The sequence below is a fragment of the Gobius niger genome (assembly GCF_951799975.1).
Source record: "Gobius niger genome assembly, chromosome: 11".
Taxonomy (NCBI): domain Eukaryota; kingdom Metazoa; phylum Chordata; class Actinopteri; order Gobiiformes; family Gobiidae; genus Gobius; species Gobius niger.
In genome coordinates, this window is record NC_136862.1 from 34604739 (window position 1) to 34627698 (window position 22960).

At 46.2% G+C, this 22960-nt stretch overlaps 1 protein-coding gene across 1 annotated transcript in view; it reads right to left on the reverse strand.

The window, feature by feature from the left end:
- Positions 1 to 453: 453 nt before the first annotated feature.
- Positions 454 to 22960, reverse strand: part of LOC306970370 (Na(+)/citrate cotransporter-like) — a 36197-nt gene continuing 13690 nt past the window's right edge. Inside the window, exons 5-13 of the mRNA XM_079566329.1 lie at positions 22449 to 22553; positions 19407 to 19572; positions 18672 to 18794; positions 16931 to 17143; positions 10424 to 10527; positions 7360 to 7481; positions 6757 to 6918; positions 5228 to 5365; positions 454 to 931 (exon numbers count right to left, since the gene is read on the reverse strand). Of these exons, the coding sequence (XP_079422455.1) occupies positions 803 to 931; positions 5228 to 5365; positions 6757 to 6918; positions 7360 to 7481; positions 10424 to 10527; positions 16931 to 17143; positions 18672 to 18794; positions 19407 to 19572; positions 22449 to 22553 (1262 nt within the window). The 3' untranslated portion in view covers positions 454 to 802. The remainder of the gene's footprint in view (positions 932 to 5227; positions 5366 to 6756; positions 6919 to 7359; positions 7482 to 10423; positions 10528 to 16930; positions 17144 to 18671; positions 18795 to 19406; positions 19573 to 22448; positions 22554 to 22960) is intronic.

Genomic DNA, 22960 nt, shown 5'->3' on the forward strand with positions numbered 1-22960 from the left:
TCTCAGAACAAGTCCTAAGGCCTTTACAAAAGACACTACTTTTAGTCTTTTATCAAATGTTAATAACATTCTTTATTTACATTTAACACAAAAACACAAATATCCTGCATTTTATTTATTATTAATGGTGAGTTAGTTTTATCTTTTAGCTTATTGGCAGTAAAACAAATAAAAACAGGTTAAAAAAGGTTAAAAAGGTTAAAAAATAATACGATAACCTCTGTCCTTCACACAGCAGGTCACCGATCAAAGTAGGAGTTTTTATGTATCATAAAACTGCACTTCTGATGTTTTTTCCACATCCACTTTCCTCTGCTGCATGTCCACCACCACCACTCTGTCGGTCAGCATCTGGAAGTCCAACAGGATCTTGGCACTTGGTTATGTCGGCTTAGGTGAGACTTCGTCGTTTATTGACACTTTTGTCAGGAATCATTTAGTAACACATGATTTACGTCCATGGTAGTACTCAGTAATACCAGTATTGAAATTTTAGTAGTACTTGTCCTATTGTCTATCTACTGAAAAGTGTCCTGTCCAACCAAACTTATGACAGCATTAGAAGTAGAAGTAGTAGCAGTAGTAGTCGTAGTAGTAGTAGTAGTAGTAGTAGTAGTAGTAGTAGTAGTAGTAGTAGTAGTAGTAGTAGTAGTAGTAGTAGTAGTAGTGAGACGCAATTCTTTGTCCAGCAATATCCTGCCAGAGACAACACAGCAACAGTGAAAAAGTAGTAGTTGTAGCAGAAGTGTTTTAAATACATCAGTAGTAGTAGTCACAGTGGTAGAATTGCAGTAGTGGGACTTTAAACAGGAGCAGTAGCATTTGCCCACTCAGGGAACGTGTCCAGTCTGAACAGAGCCTGTCCCCAGCTGTTTATGGCCAGATTGATGCAGCAGATCCCAATGATGTTCATCACCACTCCTGTACGGGCCTAAAGGAAAAGCAGATTTTAGAAATGTAAACACATGCCATCTCCAAGTGCCCCTGAGGAAAGAATAAACCTGTTTATCACCACTCCAGTGCCATCCTCCAGTGCCATCAACCGAATATAAATGAGGGTCACAAACAGTGTTATTTTCAAGGGGCGAGGATAGCATCAAAAACTATTTTTATATTTAGGCCTGCCTCTACAACTTTTATATCACTGATTTATAGGTTCAATATTGTATGTAGCCGATATTCCTTTTTTTCCCTCCTGATTTTTTCTTGTTGTCATTTTGGGAATATATATATATATATATATATGTATATATATATATATATATATATATATATATATATATATATACACTGCTCACAAAAGCTTAGGGCACACTCAAAAAACACATCCTAGATGTCAATCAATTAGATTTTCGGATGAAAATCTTTATTCATAGTGTAGGGCAATGTGTTGAGAACAAAATAACATAAGAATGATAAATGGAAATCAAATTCTTAGCCCCTGGAGGTCTGGATCCAAAATTATAGTCAAAATCAAAGTGACAAATCAGGCCACTGGTTGATCCAAATTCTGTAGAAATTCCTCCAAACGAGTCTGTATCATCCTCAGTAGTGTGTGTGGCCTCCACATGCCTGAATGCACTCCCTACAACGCCTGGGCATGCTCCTGATGAGACCACGGATGTCCTCCTGAGGGATCTCCTCCCAGACCTGGATTAGAGCATCAGTCAGCTCCTGGACAGTCTGTGGTGCCACGTGGCGTTGATGGATGGACCGAGACATGATACTGGATTTAAGTCTGGGGAACGGGCAGGCCAGTCCAGAACATCAATACCTTCATCATGCAGGACCTGCTGACACACTCTTGCCACATGTGGCCTGGCATTATCAGGCATCAGAAGGAACCCAGGGCCCACAGCACCAGCATATGGTCTTACAATAGGTCTGAGGATCTCATCCCGGTCCCCAATGCCAGTCAGGGAACCTCTGGCTCGCACATGGAGGGCTGTGTGGCCCTCCAATGAAATGCCTCCCCAGACCATCACTGACCCACCACCAAACCGGTCATGCTGGATGATGTTGCAGCAGCAGAACGTTCTCCAGGGCGTCTCCAGACTCTGTCACGTCTGTCACATGTGCTCAGGGTGAACCTGCTCTCATCCGTGAAGAGCCCAGGGCACCATTGGCCAATCTGCCAATCGCTGTGTTCTCGGGCAAATGCCCATCGGGCTGCACGGTGTTGGGCAGTAAGCACCGGCCCAACGCCCTCATACCCCCCTCATACCCCCCTCATACCCCCCTCATACCCCCCTCATACCCCCCTCATGGAGTCGGTTTCTGACCGTTTGAGGACCAACATGCACATTTGTGGCCCTCTGGAGGTCATTTTGTAGGGCTCGGGCAGTGCTTCTCCTGTTTCTCCGTGCACAAATGAGCAGATAGCGGTCCTGCTGCTGGGTTGTTGACCTCGGTCGCCCCCCCCCCAGGTCTCCTGGTGTACTGGCCTGTCTCCTGGTATCTCCTCCATGCTCTGGACACTGCGCTGGGAGACACAGCAAACCTTCTTGCCACAGCACGAATGGACGTGCCATTTTGGATGAGCATCACTCCCTGAGCAGCTTCAGTGGGTTGTAGATGCTCCTCATGATGCCTCTAGTGGTGAGAACACTGGACAAATGCAAAAGTGTTCCAAAAATACGGTGCAAAGGATGAAGACAGGGAAATGGTCTGTGGTCACCACCTGCAAAACCATTCCTCTTTTGGAGTGATCTTGCTAATTGCCTCTCATTTCCACCTGTGTCTGTTTAATTTCCACAACACCAAGTGAAACTGATTCACAATAAGTGTGGCTTCCTAACTGGACAGTCTGATATCCCAGAAATTTGACTGACTTGGAGTTACATTGTGTTTTTTGAGTGTACCCTAAGTTTTTGTGAGCAGTGTATATATATATATATATATATATATATATATATATATATAACCCTCCCCGGGCGGTCTCTTTTTCCTCCTGCTCGGGTCCTCCACCGTCGGCCTGGGAGCTTGAGGGTTCTGCGCAGTATCTTTGCTGTTCCTAGAACTGCACTTTTCTGGACCGAGATGTCTGATGTATTTCCTGGGATCTGCTGGAGCCACTCCTCCAGTTTGGGGGTCACTGCCCCGAGTGCCTTCACCCTCCAGGTTTTCTCCAGCTCTTCTCTGAGCCCCTGGTAATTTCTCTAGTTTCTCGTGTTCCTTTTTCCAGATGTTGAAGTGGCTAGCTGGCTAGCTCAAGTGGTAAGTCACCCGACTTGCACACCGTATGCCAATGTGGGTCCTTTGGCAAGACCCTTCACGCTACTGCCTACCTCATACAATGATGAGAGACAATGAAATGAATGACATGCGGCTCAGACGTCGCCCGGCCAAACAAGGTCTGCGTCAGGTGCTGGGGAACCAGAGCACCTCGATGTAAAATGGGCGACTGGAACAAGGCGGAAATGGGAGAGATGCGAGAACAGGGCTCTGATGGAATGCTACTACTCCAGTAACCCTAGTCAGAGGGGCTACATGCAGAGGATGTGGGAGAAATGGGTACTTCGAAACCCACAGTCCAAACTCACGGCGAAACAACTAGTAGCTCAGTGTGGGAAAGCTCAGTGTGGGAAACAATAACAAAGCTGGAAACTGAACAGTACTGGAAAGGCATATGGGAGAAGGAGGCAGCACACAACAGTGATGCACAGTGGCTGGTGGCTCTGAGAGAGGACCACAGCAACCTCCCTGAACAGAATCTAGTTACCATCACAGTGGCAGACGTCCAAGAAAGAGCCTCAGGTATGAAAAATTGGACAGCACCTGGCCCTGACATGATTAAGAAACTCACAGCACAAATGGCAGCACAAATGAACCAGCTGCTGAGAGATGGGAATCACCCTGAATGGTTAAGGGTACAGTCCCAATAACCTGCCTCTCCACAACGTGGAAGCTCATGTCCGGCACCATAGCGGCTAAGATAAGCGGGCACATGGATCAATACATGAGCACAGCTCAGAAGGGAATCGGTAAAGATACCAGAGGTGCCAAACACCAGCTCCTGGTAGACAGAACAGTCGCTCGAGACTGCAGAACCCGACACACTAACCTGAGCACTGCCTGGATTGATTAAAAGAAGGCCTACGACTCAATGCCACATACTTGGATCATTGAATGCCTGGAGCTCTACAACATCAACCGGACTCTAAGAGCCTTCATTGCAAACTCGATGAGGTTGTGGAAAACCACCCTTGAAGCCAATGGCCAACAACAAGCAGCATAAACAGCTACGCCCTGAAAGTAATCAGATCCCCTGCAGGAATAATAAGCTGCCAAAGGATGAGATACAGACCACAGATGTTAAGACGCGAAAGCTCCTAACCATGCACGGAGGGTTCACCCCAAAACCAGCACCCTGAGACTGTACGCTCGCTGTAAGGAAGGAGGCCGAGGACTAGTGAGTGTGAGAGCCACTATCCAGGATGAAACATCCAAGATCCATAAGTACATCAAGGACAAGGCTCCGACAGATGACGTGCTCAGTGAATGTCTCAGACAATGGGGAACAGAAGATGATGTGCTGGAGGTCCTGTCATGGGAGGACAAGCCCCTACACGGCAGGTACCACCGAAACATAACTGAAGTGGTGGATATCAAGAAATCCTACCAATGGCTAGACAGAGCCGGACGAAAGGACAGCACAGAGGCTCATCATGGCTGCACAGGAGCAGGCCTTGAGCTCCAGAGCAATAGAGGCCCAGATCTACCACACCAGACAAGACCCCAGGTGTAGACTGTGCAAAGAGGCCAATGAGACAATCCAGCTTTACAGAACTGCAGGGTGTAAGATGCTGCAGGGTGTAAGAACATAACTGCAGGCTGTAAGCTTACATTGAGCGCCATAACCAAGTGGCTGGTATAGTGTACAGGAACATCTGTGCAGAGTATGGGCTGGAAACCCCAAGGTCAAAGTGGGAAACACCTCCAAAGGTGGTCGAGAATGACCGAGCCAAGATCCTGTGGGACTTCCAGATACAGACGGATCAAGTCTTTAACTGTTAGAGGATCATGTGAATGTGGTTGAAAAAACCTCCCAGTGATAACAGTATTTTAGATAGATTGATGTCAGTGATTCATAGAGCCCTGAGACACAATACTATCCATGAGTTTTATTGAAAAAACATTTCTTTTCACCTTTTTGACACTGAAATACAATTTGCATAATAATTTGGAACGCAGTGTATGACTAAGTCAGGTCTGAACCAGAACTCACCATGTCGGAAACCTTGAGGTAGCCATAGGAGAAGACGATGGCGTTAGGGGGCGTGGCCACAGGCAGCATAAAGGCGAAGGACGCGCTGAGTGTGCAGGGAATCATCACGTACAGCGGGTTCAGCGCCATGGACTGGGCCTACAAACACAGATGAAGAAACACCTAAGGACGACAGACCAGGCCTGTTCTGACATTTGGGGACAGCTCACATACTGTATTTCAGGAATCCAAGGCCGGCCCTGGGCATAGGTGACATAGGTGGGGTGCAAATGACCTTTGCCGACCCGCAGGCATCATATTGGCGAGTGCCTGACCCAAAACCTGAAAATCTGACACCAAACAGTGTTTTGTAAAGAGGACGTGCAGATGATCTTCAATAATAGGGGCTCTGCAGACTCTGATTATTAGACCCAATAAGCGCAGGATGTCAGGTTCACAGAAGCACAGAAGAAGAAATACATCATAGAAAATTGCAGAAACACTGTTAGCTATCTGAGCCAGTACCAACAAAGGCGCACTTCAACAGAACATCTTAACAAGGTTCCAAGTAGAACTTCAATATGCAACAAGAAAAAAAGGGAGATGAAAGAACGATATTTTATTAAAAACTACAATTAAACTGAAATAGTCTGTTTTTGTAGCTGATGAAAAGTTTAGGACCACATGCCTTTTAAAGTCCAAATCTGTGTTATCCTCCAGCTCAGTGCTGGTGACATTTTTTTGGGTCTTCCACTAGTCTTTTTTGTTCCACAACCCTCAGGTTCTTCTAAGAAATTCAAAATGACTGTCTTACAGCGTCCCACCTCAGCAACGATGGCGTGTTGCGAGAGGCCCTGCTTATGCAGCTTAACAACCCAAACACGTTCAGAATGAGAACGTTTTTTTTGCCTTTGCCATGAGGACGTCATGACAGTGTGAATACAGATTTAGCCTTTTAAAGGCATGTGTTCCTAAACTTTTGATCAGCTGCAAAACAGACTACTTCAGTTTAATTGCTGTTTTCAATATAAGGTTCACTCCTATTTCTTCTTGTTGTACATCGAAGATCTACTTGGAACATTGGCAAGATCCAGTTATGCAAAATGTTTTTTTTTTGTTGCCTTTTTGCCTGGTCTTAAACTTTTGATTGGGACTGTGCACTGAGCAGATAAACAGACTCTGACGTTTCCCAGACAAGCTATTTTGCTAACTGTCCATATTCAGGATCCAAGGCTGCTTCTCCATTTTAGTTCTATGGAAGAAACACCTAAGGACTGCAAACACAGAAGAACACAGCTTTCCTGTACCACTAAAAACATGTACAATAGGCCAGGATGAATGAGAGTATGTTTGAGAGTGCGCATGGGGAACGGCGGATGGAAATTAGCTCAAGGCTACAATCCGGTGTGGCTTATTTACATGCATGAGACCCATGTTTGTTCATTAACTTGCACTGTCCCGACCACATAAACCAGTAAATAAGGACTTCAAACACAGAAGAAGAAATATAATGTGCTACTGAAGGCCCGCCACTGGCCATCAGTCATTACCATGGAGGCGAGGATGGGCAGGAACAGCGTTGCCGTGGCGACGTTGCTGGCACATTCGGTAAAGGTGGCGACCAGGAGACAGATGAGCATCGCCACAGCCCACGGCGGGATCATCTGCAGTGGCGCCATCTGCTCCCCCAGCCACCGCGACAGACCGGACTCCTGCAGAGAGACGCACCGTTAAAGAGACTAGATGCAAGTTGGTCATTTTGTTCTCACTACTGCCACCTCAGGCCTTATGCGTAACTGCAGTGACAGTGCAGGATTTTAGAGGCAGTTGTGGTGAACAGGTCTGAGCTCGTTCTACACATCAGGACATGGAGGAACATGTGCAAACCAATGATGACTGCTTTATTTCATTTTCTTGTGTCTTCTTCAGTAAATATGATGATATGATATGATAAAAAAACATTGCGGGTGTCTATTTTTCGTCTTGTTTTTTGCATTGTCTGACGGACTTCCAGCGCCCTCTGGCAGTAAGTTTGGAACGCACAGATTTATTTACATATGAAATAGGAGCATAAATGAGCCTTTATACAGGAGGACGGGAGGGCATCCAACATAAGAGGACGGGAGGGCATCTGATACAGAAATAGGAGATACCTCGCTGCCTTTGGCCAGAGCGAAACCTCCTCCCAGCAGCAGCACAATGTTCCAGGGCATCTTCTTCTGAGTCACCTGCCAGGTGAGCAGAGCGGGGGCGGGGCCAGAGGACACCGAGGGCTCTGATTGGACAAAAACACAGGTGAGCACAGGAACCGTCACAGGAGCAGTCAGGGGTACATAAATATGATTAGTGACAGGTCAAACCTTAAAGATTATGATTTAATCAAAACTATGAACATTCAATACTGTGATGAAACTTAATGAATTCAGATGTTAACTCTGCTTTGAGCACACTTTTTATTTAAAAAAAATTGAGGATTTCCCTGAAATTAGATGTAATTGGTCAACGAGAATCACAGTTTGTGTTTGTATTGTGTTTACACGAGGAAAATCTATGTCAAATGCTGCCAAATACAATCACAAAAAGTCTGTGCTACTGTTTAATAATTAAAAAAAGAGTAAAACTTGGACATAACTACACTGGGCATAGTGAGTCAGTGAACAGTCATGGGCAGCGATTTATTTTCTTCCCAGTGGGTGCCCAGTCCAAAAAAATAAATGAAAAAAGGGTCTCGAGGTTGGGAGCCCGGCGCTCGACCTATGGAGCGAAACGAACGGAGCGAAATGGCGCAGCTGCACGTAGATTTAATCGAATGAAACGCCCTGCGCTCGTGTACTTGCAGAAAACAGCGGCTATACAAGTTAGGCCAGTGGTTCACAAACTGTGGTATGCGTACGCCCAGGGGTATGCAAAGACATTTTGGAGAAAAACACAATCTGGTCGATATTGACCCACTCACTAGCAAGGACCACGCCACAGCAAAGTGAAAATCAGACTTTATTCACAAGGTTCTAGTGTGGAGTGAAACTGGGCGACACTGTGGCTCTTCAGGACCCCCTCTTCTAGAATCATTGCTGAAATGGAACAGACATGAAGGGATGGAGGGTGTGGTCGGCAGTTTCAAACAAACTGAGATGACGAGGCTTGGCTTGGTGTATAATGGCTGGTGAGCAATTGGAGGCATGGTTAGGTGAAAGCAAGAGTGGTTGGTGTGCAAAGTGATAGTGATAGTCCTGCTCCGGAACCCAGTCAATAAATATTGAGTTAAAACCGCCGCACGGGAAACGCGCTTATACAGGCAAAAGAGTCTTATAATTCAGATGTGGATGAGCTCGTTTTGGAGCTAAATGGGTCCACTCTAAGTACTGAACCTCAAGAGCCGCTTTAGACCCAAGGGTGTAAAACCACTATCCGTGAACAGTGGCAAAGTTTGATCGAGGAGCAAATTCTGTAATATCTGTCATAAAGAGAGGAGAGCCTGTGCGCCGTCAGACTGACACGTGCAAAGATGGCAATGTCCTGCAGCCCCGCAGCACCCACGGGATCAGCGCCTGTGTTAAAGAGGGGGTGTTCTGCTTTTGTCAGCCCCATAGCACCAGTCTATATCACACTACAATGATGACAAACCTTCTGTTGGTCTGTAAATGCAGTAAATTAGAATAACTGCCTTGTATAAAATGTCTCTCTCAAAATGGCTGTAGTGAATGTCTTGAAATAGGCCTCTGTCTCTTTAAGAACCTCTGAGCCTTTAGACACGCCCCCTCCACACGCTGTCTGTGGCATCAGTGGGGAGGGGGTTCTGCTGAGGAGCAGTGGTTGGTTACTCGGCTGGTGACCAAAGCTCGGAGGCGTCTCCAGGAGGTGGGGGCGTTCCTAGGAGGACTCAGGCAAACCTATCCCTAAAATGGCCGCCATCAGAGTTTTTACAGATTACTCAGAAATACGGGAATGTGCCAAGGCAACACTTTTTAATGAGGGAATGACAGAATAACATGATGGAAAGCTTGAAAAAGTCGATTTTGCATAATACCCCCCTTTAACAGTATACAGAGGTAAGTACATGTCTGGAATTGATCACATTTCTGTCTAAATGGGTCACTAAATGTGGTCTGATCTTCATCAAAATCACAGGAATGATTAAACAGTGTCTGCCTGAACTAATACCACCCAAACATTTACACTTTATCATGTTTTTATTGGCCATAACATGTAAACATTCACAAGGTGTGGAATAATGACACCGTTAGATTTAATATCTGGCTGACCCTCCTGTGGCAGTGATAACGTTTCCTGTAGTTGCAGATTAGACGTGAACAACGATCAGGATGAATCTTGGACCTTCCTCTTTACAGAACTGCTGCCGTTCAGCAGACTCCTGGGATGTCTGGTGTGAATGCTTTTCCTGAGGTCATGCCACAGCATCTCAATGGGTGAGGTCAGGACTTTGACTGGGCCATTCCAGAACACACATTTTATTCTTCTGAAAGCATTCTGAAGTGGATTTGCTTTTGTGCTTTGGGTCATTGTCTTGTTGCAGCTCCATCCTCTGTTGAGCTTCAGCTGTTCATGGAGACGCATGGGAAAGGGGCGGAGTTAAATGCTGCACCAGTAGCATGGCCCAGCGTGAGAGAAGGGGAGAGAAGCATACTGGGGGGAACTTTGTTTTAGCAAACAAAACTCAGAAAAAAACATTTTCCACATAGTTTGTTTTAAAAAGCATCGCCCAGCCCTATGTAGACGTGTCAACAGAGATGTTGGCCTGTGCCAGTGGTTTCTGTAAGTCTTTATGTGACACTCTAGGGTTCTTTTCTACCTCATTAAGTATTCTACACTGAGCTCTCAGAGTCATCTTTACAGGACGGCCACTCCTTGGAAGTGAAGCAACAGTGAAGCCAAACTGCCTCCATTTACAGACTATTTTCTAACCGTGGATTTATGAATATCAAGACTTTTACAGATGGTTCTGTAACCTTTTACACCTTAATTCAAATCAACAATTCTTGATTGTTGGTCTTTAGGCAGAAATGTGAGAAATTCCAGACGGTGTACTTTTTCTCTCTCTGCACTGTATCTGCACAGCGCCACCTGCTGTCCTACTGTGTGAAATGTAGTAGAATGGAAAGCAATATATTCATCTTTCAGAAGTCATGGAGTCAAAGTAATACATTCTCAACAAAAATAGTATAGTTACTGGGCACCTCAGCAGACGGGTGAGTTTACCTGAGGGGGCGGTCCTCCAGAAGCACAGGTAAGTGGGCGGCTCCGAGGGCAGCACGAACAGCAGGACGGCCACGAAGAGCGCGACGGTGGCGTCAGTCACGTACCTGGACACACGGTTTCACCAGGGACATTTCACTGTCTCATCTTTATTGTGACATGATAACTCTCACAGTGACAGTATTGTAACTCATCCCTGTGGAGAAGGCCTCTCTTCAGTGTCAGTATGAATCCTGCTGTTTGAAATGTGTTGTGTTACAGTATTAGGGCCCAAATCTGAAACACACAAATGCCTCGGGTGCTGATCCACTTTTACATGTGGTATCCAAGAGTGGTGACAGCATTCAGAAATATGAGCGTGATGTTGGTCAGTAGAAAGGCCTTTCTGCCAGAAAAATAATACGGCGAGTTTGTGAATCCGATCACAATCAAACACTGATGAGGTACAACATTTTGTGCATTTTCTTTTGGAGATTTCTTGAAAACTGTCTTCGACCCATATTGGTCCCTGCCCTCCACCTGAGATAATGACATCATCACACTGTAAAACGTGAAAACAACCCACTGATGGGGGGGGGGGGGCATCGCTATGGCAACACTGTGCAAAACATGGCATGAGAGTCATGAACTCGTTTGATCGGAGCGACCAAATGAAGTGACCCAATCAGTGAGTTCAAATCCAGCTAAAGCCGCTGTGGTTTGGGGCCAGGCTCTGTTTGCTCCACGTGTTACTGTACAAACACGACGAGTGTAGAGGTGTCTCTGAACCCGCTGACCTCTGACCCCCGGCCTCTCACCCACTTTCATCATCGCTTCACCTCTCACACACTTTTCAAATTGAGATTGTAAAGACATCTGTGAGTTCCTGTTCTTGGGCTGGGGAGCACTGGGACAGCTGGAGGACATTGGACCGTCAGCTCCGTGCAGTAGCTCCAGGCCGCTGTGACCATGACGTCGAGGAACATTTGGACGCCTTGCTGTGTCTCACTCTGTTCCAAACATCACTGATAACGGCGGCCGTTGTAAACATGTTTTTGTGAATGAACACGAGTGGTCATGTGACCAGGATGTCTGAAGCGTCACATTTATATAATGTTTTTCAACCGTTCACTCTCACTGACACACAGCGTCAGACACTGAGGTGGGACAAGTGTCATGCCCAAGATTTTGTAAAAATATTTGATGTTATTGGCCCCTGGGTGACCAATCTGATCAACCTTTCACTGTCAACTGGTGTTTTCCCCAGTTCTTTTAAACACGCTATTGTGGAACCTCTTCTCAAAAAGCCTAACTTGGACCCTACAGATCTAAAAAATTTCAGGCCCATTTCTTAAACTTCCATTTTTGTCCAAAGTGTTGGAGAAGGTGGCCTCTGACCAGTTGGTACCCTTTTTGGAGGAATACAACATTTTTGACACTTTTCAGTCCGGTTTCCGTAAGCAACATAAGTGATATCATCATGTCTGCGGACTCTGGAAAATGCACCGTTCTTGTTTTGTTCGATCATCATCAGCATTTGACACTGTGAATCATCAAATCTTGTTGACAAGACTGCGTGACCTGGTCGGAATGTCAGGATCAGTCTAAGAGTGGTTCTCCTCTTACCTATTGGGGAGGAGTTTTAGTGTCTCTGCAAATCAGTTCCTGTCTGACTCTGCTGATCTGCTGTGTGGGCTCCCTCAAGGCTCTGTTCTAGGCCCGATTTTGTTTTTACTCTATGTCCTTCCATTAGGAAAAATGATCCAGAGTTTTGATGATGTTTCCTACCATTTGTTTGCTGATGATATTCAGCTTTACTGCTCTTTTAAGCCCTCTGAGTTCCAGAAATTAAGCTCTCTGATGAAATGTCTTGCGCAAGTTAAACTGTGGCTCGGCACAAATTCCCTACAACTAAAACAGAGGTGCTGGTGATCACCCCTGATGACGCTATTCCAGGGATTCACCAGTATTTGGGCGACCTGAGTCTGTCTGCTAAAACAAGCCTTAGAAATCTAGGCGTAAACTTTGACAAAGCAATGTCCTTAGAGCATCACTCTGACCTGCTGACAAGGAACTGTTTTTACCAACTGAGAAAAATCTCTAAACTTAGATCAATTGTGTCCAGAGATGATCTTGAAATGATTATCCACACCTTCGTGTCTTCCCGTTTAGACGATTGTAACAGTGTAATCTGGTGTCTGAACAAAAAGGAGCTGTCTCGTCTTCAGCAGCGAGGTCACTGACTCGCACAAACAGAAGGGCTCACATTACTCCCATTCTGAAAGCCCTGCATTGGCTTCCAGTCAGCTTTCTTTTCCATTTTAAAATCCTGGTGTTGACCTTCAGAGCCTTGCATGGCCAGGCCCCCTCCTACATCAGAGACTTGTTGTGTCCGTATACCTCCTCTCAGAGGCTGAGGTCTCAGGATCAGAACCTCCTCATGGTCCCTCGTACTGGTTTTAAGACCAGAGGAGATCGCTCCGACGCTCTGGAACGATCTTCCGCTTTCCTTGTGGTTACTTGATCGTGTTGATGTCTTTAAGAGTAAACTGAAAACCTACTTGTTTCAGAAAGCGTTTTAAATTCCAGTGGAATAAGGGTTGTTTCATGACCACGTTTTTTTGTGACTGTAAATGTAAATGTACTTTGTATTTCTATTTTGTATTTTTGTGAAGAACTTTGTGACTTTTGTCTGTGAAAGGTGCTACAGTATAAATAAACATTACTTACTTACTTACAACCACAGTGTTCCCACTCTACTACAGTCTCCATCAAAGGTTTATGTTTATTTGAAATATAATTCCACATTTTTACTTCTGTTTTTGTTGTTGCAGTGCAGATGTTCATTGTTGGGCATTGTCCCTAACAAATAAATCAACCAAACAAAGTGTTTGCCACTTCTCTTTTTGCTTTCGTGCACAGAGGGCAATACTACGAAGCTTGTTGAGCTTATTTATTATTGTTCCTTGATATTTGTAGTATAACTTTAGGCCAGCAGAGTGCACACTTCCCTCTGTATCGGCAAACACGCTTATCAGAGTTTGGCCACAGACATGATCAGAACACGTTTGTTAAAAGAGTCTGGACTGTAAAACACATATTGCACCACCGCTCGCCTCGCTGGTGCTTCACGGGTTCACAGTGTGCATGTTCTCCCCATGCCTGCGTAGTTCTATTGCACCTCCTGACCGGCAGATCCCCTTCACACATACGCCGTTTGAATGGTAACACCATCAGAGTCACCTGTGACCATCCGAGCCTCTGCTCCTTTTCTCTTCTCATTTGGAAAATGTCGTGTTCCGCTTTGTTTGTTGCTTTGCTTTGATTTGCTCATCACTTGGAGCCCGGTGACTGTTTGATGTGCGGATTCTTTCGCCCTTCTAGGGCTGCAATGGCATCTTTCCCTTGAAAAAGTGATTCTTAAAGCTCAGTGGGACTTTCCTGGTTAAATAAAGGTCAAAAATAAAAAAGTTTTTCGGAACCTGCACCGTTCCTTAAGGGGAGTCTCCCACGTGCATTGACCTGGTTTTCAGGCCAGGTGTGGTGTTGTGATTGGAGTCCTCTGAGTCCGGTCAGTTTGTTCTGTACTCAGGATCCCTCGTGACATTGCTGCTTTTAGTCATTGAGTGCTTAGAGCACCGCCTCTGACGGTCAGGAGAACTCTGTAGGACCAGAGTCTCGGATGACGTGACACTATGCAGCCTCCTGACTGGTCATCCGGGAGTTACAGGCGTGACTCCGTTGTTATTACGACTGGAACTACGCATGCGTGAAGGGGATCATTCAGTGACTAAAGCTCCGCCTCTGACGGTCATCCGGGATTCATAGAACCCTACTACTAAAAACATGTACAATACGTATATGCATGAGAGTGTGAGTGAGTGGTTGGTGAATCTAAATGAATAATGACGACAGTGTAGCGCTTTGAGACATTTTTGTACATTATTGTACTGGTCTATATTTGTTTATAAAAGACATAAGAGACAAAAGAGAATATGGAAATGTCCCGGTCAATCGGGGAAGGAGGAATACTTCAACTAAACACTACTCCGGGTGTTTGACATGGGTTAATATTTTTACAAGGTTAAAACCTCAAAATGTACTTTTTGTGAAATAATTAAGAGTCCAAAAAGGCCAAGTGCCCAAATGCTGAAAATATGAAATCCTGTCTATCAGCACTGCCGCCCAAAGAAGACCTTCACTGACCGTGCCTCAGCACACATGTCAAAGTCCAGGTCTAGTCCGGCTCTGATCCCAGTCCAGTGTTTGCTCGGCGCCTCTGTTTCCTGTTTGATCTGGAGCAGCCTCAGACTCACGTCACAGCCCGAACTCTAGCAGGTCCCAGACAGATGTCACAACTTACAGACCTGGACCTGCAACTGACACTGGACTCAACCAGAGTTTAGATTTAGAAGCCATGGTAAAGAATCCAGATGGTGATGAAAGGTCACCGAGGTCAGATTAAAGGTCAGATGAGGTTGATGAGGACCGTCTATATGCCTGAGCCTGATCCTCCAATATGCCAAGGTTTATACAGGCAAGGCAAATGTAATGCTTTTTAAAAACATTACAAATACATTTCAGGCCTTGATTTCAGTACAATTCATTTAATGACTTGCTTTTCAATGCCCCGCGGAAACCCGGCACGCAGAGGAAATGGCAGCCGCAAAGGACACGTTTACATACAATCAAAGTGGGGCTCCTGTCCATCCACAGTCAGGGCAGACTTTCCCCCACTCGACCCCTCAGCTGCCCCATAAAGCTCTGTCCCTGTGTCTGGCAGCGGACAGGCCTATGATTTCACACATCAGAAACAACAAGGTCTTAGCTTTCAAATGAGGCGATACTCTGTTCTATGGGCCAACAACAACAATAAAAAACAAAAGAAAAAACACTGAAAACCGGAAATGAAAATGTGCCCAAAAAGTGCCGAAAAGGCAACAATAACACTGTAAAAAAGAGAAAAAAAACACAACAAAAAACAAAAAGAAAAGCATCCAAAAAGGTGACGAAAACCCCATAAAAGAGCATCAAAAATGTTACAAAAATTCAACAAAAACACTTTAGAAATGTGACAAAAGCGTACCACAATACCACAATGGACAAAACGCAACTAAAGCCCCAAAAAGCAATGGAAAAGCCAGAAAAAAGAAAAAAGCCACAAGCTCTTCAATTGGAGAGAATGTGCTCGGTTAAGGCGGGGCTTAGACGAGGTTTAAGCTGTTCCCCACACCTTTTTTAAAAGTACAGGCCATGTTCAGTCACGCACAACGACCAAAGATGTTGTTAGTATTTGGCCTCTCCCAGTGTATTCCTATAGCTCCAAAGGGGTGAAGTTAGAAGCGACCACGCTCTTCCACGGGCACAAAGACCAGACAGGTACGGATCAACTCGTCTAAGCTCAGGTAAGAACAGATCTCAGTGTGGAAGAACAGTGGCCTGTTCCTTTAAGGCCTGGAACCTCAGTGTTGAACCTCACCATGTTGGTTTTTGATTGTGTTAATTGTGTAGAATTAAACTTGACATTTGGTCCCCGGGCCGCCCTTCGGGCACCGCTGGCCTTGGAGTGACAGTGTTGGGAGAAGTACGGTGCACTGAGCCTCTTCTCCCAGTGGAAACTACAAAACAATATTTCCTTTAATGCTCCAGTCATAACTGACCGACTGGACGTCAGTTATCCACAGAGGAACCCCTTTGACACAGGGACTGGACAACAAGAACTAATGCTCCAACAAGGACTGGACTTTCTTCTTAGTCTGCTGAGGAACTCCCCTCAGCCCTGGGTCTATCATAACCTGTCTGTCCATGGGAGTGGGTCTGTCTTTCTTGTGGTCCTGAGGTTTCTGAGGTCTTTTTTTTGTTTTGATTAGAGATCTCCAAACAGAGACAAATGTTGTACCTTATTAGCATTTGGAAGTGATCGGTGAACCCATATAGTGAACCCACTATATACTATCCTACCTAACCTACCACTAACCCTATAATATTATTTTATAGTAGAGAGTCCTTTCTACTGAGAAGACAGTGAAGTTTGAGTTTTTGTTTCATGTGGATGCTCCCAGTAATAACATAATATTGGCCTTATTACCCCATGACATTTTCAGTTGCCACCGCCTCAATTTCTGGAATTGCCCAAATATGGTCATGTTTGAAGCAGCCAGAGGAAAAACAAAATATTTTTCTACTAAATAAAGACACAGAGACATGGAGAGGAACAAAGTGGTTCAACTGCCCATGAATACTGAGAAAACGGACAATGCTAACCAGGAAGCTCCGTTTAGCTTCATGATACTGATGCAAACGTGAGCCACGAGTGCTGCTTTTTCAACCAATCTGCTGTGAAAAGACATCCACATGTGATTCCTATGTTTACAGTCCGACAGAAAACGGCTACAGGAACCAGAGCTGCCATCCTTCTGTTAAAGTGGTTCTTTTGTATCTGTGTGAGCTCTGATGTGAGCTGGTCTCCTGAACCCTTGATGTGTGTGCCCGTCACTGGACTTGATCTTGAAGTGAATGGAAAAGACTCACTCCTTGTTGCTGTTGAAGAGGTTGGTGGCCCATCCGTCCATGAAGCCTGGGTCTCGGGTAAACCACAGCGCCACCATGAGGCAGAAGAGCAGCAGCACACTGCCCTGAGCGTAGCTGACGGGCCCCAGGCGGCGGTGCTCGTCCTGGATCAGCCTGTAGGCCGCCTGCTCCTTCTCCGACGGAGGAGATCCACAGCCCCAGGTCCTGAGGAGACTGAGAGGAGCGCGGACTGAGCGGGGACTAAACCTGGACTGAGCCAGAGCTACACCAGAGCTAAACCAGGACTAAACCTGGACTGAGCCAGAGCTACACCAGAGCTAAACCAGGACTAAACCTGGACTGAGCCAGGACTGAGCCAGAGCTAAACCAGAGCTACACCAGAGCTAAACCTGGACTAAACCCGGACTGAGCCAGGACTAAACCAGAGCTACACCAGAGCTACACCAGGACTAAACCAGGACTGAGCCAGGACTAAACCAGAGCTACACCAGAGCTAAACCAGGACTAAACCCGGACTGAGCCAGGACTAAACCAGAGCTACACCAGAGCTACACCAGGACTAAACCCGGACTGAGCCAGAGCTACACCAGAGCTAAACCAGGACTAAACCCGGACTGAGGCAGGACTAAACCAGAGCTACACCAGAGCTAAACCAGGACTAAACCCGGACTGAGCCAGGACTAAACCAGAGCTACACCAGAGCTAAACCAGGACTAAACCCGGACTGAGCCAGGACTAAACCAGAGCTACACCAGAGCTACACCAGGACTAAACCCGGACTAAACCAGAGCTACACCAGAGCTACACCAGGACTAAACCCGGACTGAGCCAGAGCTACACCAGGACTAAACCCGGACTAAACCAGAGCTACACCAGAGCTAAACCAGGACTAAACCCGGACTGAGCCAGGACTAAACCAGAGCTACACCAGGACTAAACCCGGACTGAGCCAGGACTAAACCAGAGCTACACCAGAGCTAAACCAGGACTAAACCCGGACTGAGCCAGGACTAAACCAGAGCTACACCAGAGCTAAACCAGGACTAAACCCGGACTGAGCCAGGACTAAACCAGAGCTACACCAGGACTAAACCCGGACTGAGCCAGGACTAAACCCGGACTAAACCAGGGCTAAACCAAGACTAAACCAGGTCTAAACAAGGACTAAACCAGGGCTAAACCAAGACTAAACCAGGTCTAAACAAGGACTAAACCCGGACTGAGCCAGGACTAAACCAGAGCTACACCAGAGCTAAACCAGGACTAAACCCGGACTGAGCCAGGACTAAACCCGGACTAAACCAGGACTAAACCCGGACTGAGCCAGAGCTACACCAGAGCTAAACCAGGACTAAACCCGGACTGAGCCAGGACTAAACCCGGACTAAACCAGGGCTAAACCAAGACTAAACCAGGTCTAAACAAGGACTAAACCGGGGCTAAACCAGGACTAAACCCGGACTGAGCCAGGACTAAACCAGAGCTACACCAGGACTAAACCCGGACTGAGCCAGAGCTACACCAGAGCTAAACCAGGACTAAACCTGGACTGAGCCAGGACTACACCAGAGCTAAACCAGGACTAAACCCGGACTGAGCCAGGACTAAACCCGGACTAAACCAGGGCTAAACCAAGACTAAACCAGGTCTAAACAAGGACTAAACCGGGGCTAAACCGGGGCTAAACCAGGTCTAAAGAAGGACTAAACCAGGACTAAACCAGGTCTGGAGCAGGACTTACTTGCAGCCGACGTAGAGGAACTGCAGCCAGAGCCAGGCGAGCAGCAGCATGAGGAGCATGGTGGGGAAGGCAAATCCAAACCAGGACGCGAAGTTCACCACGTCTCCGTTCTCCGGGAACAGCCTGAGACCAGACACAGAACATCACTTACAAACACATCTTCATGTTTTCACTTTGGCCAGTCCTGTCACATTTTGGACAGCGCCTGTCAGATCAAGCCCAGGGAACCACAAGGCACATGCGGCAGCAAGAGGATCTGGTGAATGTAAGTGTAAAAGCATGCTACAAACTGGAGCTAACTCGTCTAATGGGCAAAGCAGAAACCGGCGAGCAACCGTCGGAGGGGCAGGACGCGGCACGCACACACAAACCTTACCTTTAAGATCGCTGGATTTGGACCACGTGGGTCATTTTAGGCTGCAGCCGTGGATCAGCTGGACTTCTAACAGTGGATTGTAAGTTTGAGCCATCTTTTATTCTTATAAATGTGCGCTGTTTACTAGTATTTCTTCATGTACATGGGTCTTTGACACGACGTGCATATTTTTGTGTCTGAGTGTTATATTTCTGACTGATGGAGCAGATTGGAAGCCTCATTTTCCGTCAGTCTACCCCAGGGTCAGCTGTGGCTACTCAGGCAGCTTACCACCACGAAGTGTGGAGTGAATGTAACCCCGTCTCATGTAAAGCACTTCCCACCAGGACCTTCCCTAGGTTTGTCTCTGAGGTCCTTACTGGCTCATCTGTCCGACCAGGACCAGGTTTGGGCCTGTCCCAGTCAAAGTGGCGATCCCCCCGATGCTCGCTGCGTAGCACACACTCAGCAGCAGACCTTTGGACCTCCTCAGCCTCTCCTCCTCTTCTCCATCTGAGACCTCCTCCAGCTCCAGGGACAGGACCACTGAAAGGAGAGGCAAAAGTGACCATGTCAGCTTTTCCCCGGCATCAGCTTTAGACAGAGGGGCAAGGCCGTCCGAGCCAGCAAGGCCTCTGTGCTGACCCTGGCAAAACACAGTCCTGCTCAGAAGTTCAAGACCAGGTGAAAAATGGTACAAAAAGTTCCAAGTAGAACCTCAATATGCAACAGGAAGAAATGGAAGTGAGACGGAAAAAAAGAAATTCTCTCTAAGCTTTTATTAATTAATTAAATTAAATTGAGTTTTGAAATCAAACTGAAATAGACTGTTTTCGCACAGTCTGTTTAGGACCACAAAAGGCCATATCTGTGCAAAATGTGGATTAATTCAATGTCATTTTCTGTCATGACGTCCTACAAAAACAAAAAACTCCTGGTTTTGCTGGTGTTTGGTTGGTGAGCTGCATAAGCAGGGCCTCTCGCAGCACTGCTGAGGTGAGACACATTAAAGGTCATGTTCATATTCTCCAGCCAATCAGATCCTCCGGTTCAGTACTGGGGACATTTTTTGGGGTATTCCACTTCACTTTTTTGTTCCATAACCCTCTGCAGTGTCCCACTTCAGCAGCCATCAGGACGTCATGTGTGAATAGCTTCGTTTTTTTCTGCGTGGTAATACAACTAATATAACAGCGTATGGGCAGATCTTTCAGCCAATCAGAGGTAGGACAAACCTTATTTCTCTTGAGGAATGACTCGGACGAAGCCAAATGCAGGATTCATTTTGATTTATTTATCACAGATATTCGGCATCCCATTCGTGAGAAGGTCAGGAGAAGAGTCTGCCCAGGTCAGCTGCACTGGGACTCAGCCAGGCATCCCACATAGCACCAGACTGTAAGTCCAGTGGTTTGTTTTTTATTTTGGAGATTCCGTTTGTAGATTCCAAAAACAGCCACCAGTTTAATACATCCATGTTATAGTGCGCTCGTCTCCAGGCGTCATTTGTCATGTGTTTGTTAAATGATGAGTGTTCCTGAAGTTTTCATTCACACGCACCACTGGAAATCAGAAATAAAGTGGGTGAAAGTAAAAGCAAAACCTCTGGATGTCTGTGTAGGCTCTCAGTCATACAGGAGTTGTCCATCTTCAGTGATGTTCTGGAGTCATCTTCAATACTCTGTAGTTGAAGTGTGAAACGTTTCTCCTCCTGAGGGTAGCTGTTAATAAAGGGGAGGGACCAAGCCAAGCTAAACTCCTCCCTGTGGTCTATATCTGGGCTGCGAGCTGAGCTGGAACTTTAGTGTGCTGACGAAGCCTTTTGGATGAGAAGCGAAACGTTCAACACTTCAATACAGAGTACAGAGTACAGAGTACAGAGTACAGAGTACAGAGTACAGACTCAGGAACCTTAATTCGGGCGTTCTGCTCTCCCAAAATTTCATCCGATGGGCGGGGGAGCGACTGAATTTTGCGGTGCATTATGGGTGACAAATAGTCTTCGCAAGTTCCGGTTCTGCTGGAGCGTTTTCGTTCTGCTGCTTCATCTTCTGCTAAGAGAGGAATACAATTCTGTAGCTGATATTTTATGATGCAGACTTCGACTGTTCCGACTCCCTACATTTGGGGCTCGTACCTCCCGCCCCCCCTCCTGCCTTCAGCGGACACTTTTAGCCACGCACTGCCCCGCTGTACGGTCTCCCGCCCGGCTCGGAGCCTCGAAGGCTGGGCCGAATAACTAACCCAGGGGTCTGTGAGCCGTCCCTGGGAGACTATAGTAAAAAGCACTGACAGCCTCTGATTATCTCTCTGCCCAACACAACTTTATCGAGTCTGTGTTTTCACCGTGAGAACATCAGCCATGTCAGAAAATAAGTCCGTAGCCGAGCTGCTAACCGCTCGCCCGGGGCTAACTAGCTCCTTAGCAGCGCTTAGATCCGGTGAAAACAAGTAATATGCAATATAACGTAAATACAGCAGTAACTATATAAAGCAGCCTTTGAGATGATCACACACTGAGCCGGGCTTGATGCATTTGTGGTTTATTGAGGACTTTTCATCAACAATGAGCTGTAGGCGATTGTAACAAGCTAACGGGGCTAACCTGGAATAACCATTGTCCACTGGCACAAATAACAGTCCTTTATTCGGACATATGGGCTGGATATGTGCTTAAATACTGGGGAGATCCTTGTGCAGATCGTGTGTATAGCTATAGTTGAAGATCATTCATCATCACATTCTTCCCTCTCAGCTGAACTTCATTCACATTGTCGCCGTCTTTCACTCGAACACACAGACGTTTTCGTTCGCTCTGCTCGCTCTCATCTTCTTCTAAATCTTCATAAACACCATCCGCTCGTTCAACTGGCAACAACAATTCCTCCTTTCGTTTCCCCACACTCGAAACACCCTTTCTCTTCAACCTTTCACGCAGTTCAGGCCCTGCCAGTCGCTTGTGAGCCGTATTCGCCATTACATTCAATCAACCGGAAGTGAAATAGGCAACGACGGATGTTTTTTTTTATCGCTCCCCCGCCCATCGGGTGGAATTTTGGGAGAGCAGAACGCCCGAATTGAAGATCACTTGTGGATGTGAGGGAAACTGGAGACAGATTTATCTTCTGTTTCAGAAAAATCCCTGGTTGGCTTTGGAGCCTAAAGAACGTCTATGCATTTAAATGAACATATATATTGTGTCCATAAATTATGAACTCTGTTTTAACTTCTATCCAACTATTTAGGATTTTTAACTGAACAAATGACTTGAACATTGACATTTAAAGGTCCCTAAGTGGACCCCTAAGAGGTATTGTTTTGTTGTGGTTTCATTATTTACTTTCTGCAGAATAATTACTCAACACATTAGCCAAGTTACTGTTCATCCAGTGTCAGAGCAGAGGGGAGAGAAGAGCTCTTACCTGAGCTGGGCGGGACAGTGGGCGGGACAGTGGAGTTTTCAGGTGGAACCTTCTCTGGAGGAGGCGGGGCCAGGTGCTCTGTCTGTTCTTTGCTGTGGCTCTCATCTGCATCAAACATAGATTTTTTAGGATCTTTGGTTCACAGGCTTTATTTGCTAGGACGGTGCAGGGTGCAAGGGGGTGGGGGGAAGGCATTCTCCAGATTGTCAGAGCCGGGACACTTCACACATGTGCACCGGCGTTACTTACTGGGTATTTTTAAGAGAAAATACTTTGTGTGAAGACGTTAGAATCAATCTAAAAATCAGTGGCGGCTGGTCCATTATGGGCGGTGGGGCGCCGCCCCTCCTATCAATTATGCAAATAAAATAACAAGTTTTAAGCTTAGCAAAATCCTAACTTTCTTATATACAGGTCTTTTATACACTGGAGGGAGGGGGAGTGGAGGTGAAGGAGGTGTCATTTTGTCTGCCTGGTTCATCTTGTGCTGTAACCACTGTAACAGCCTCATA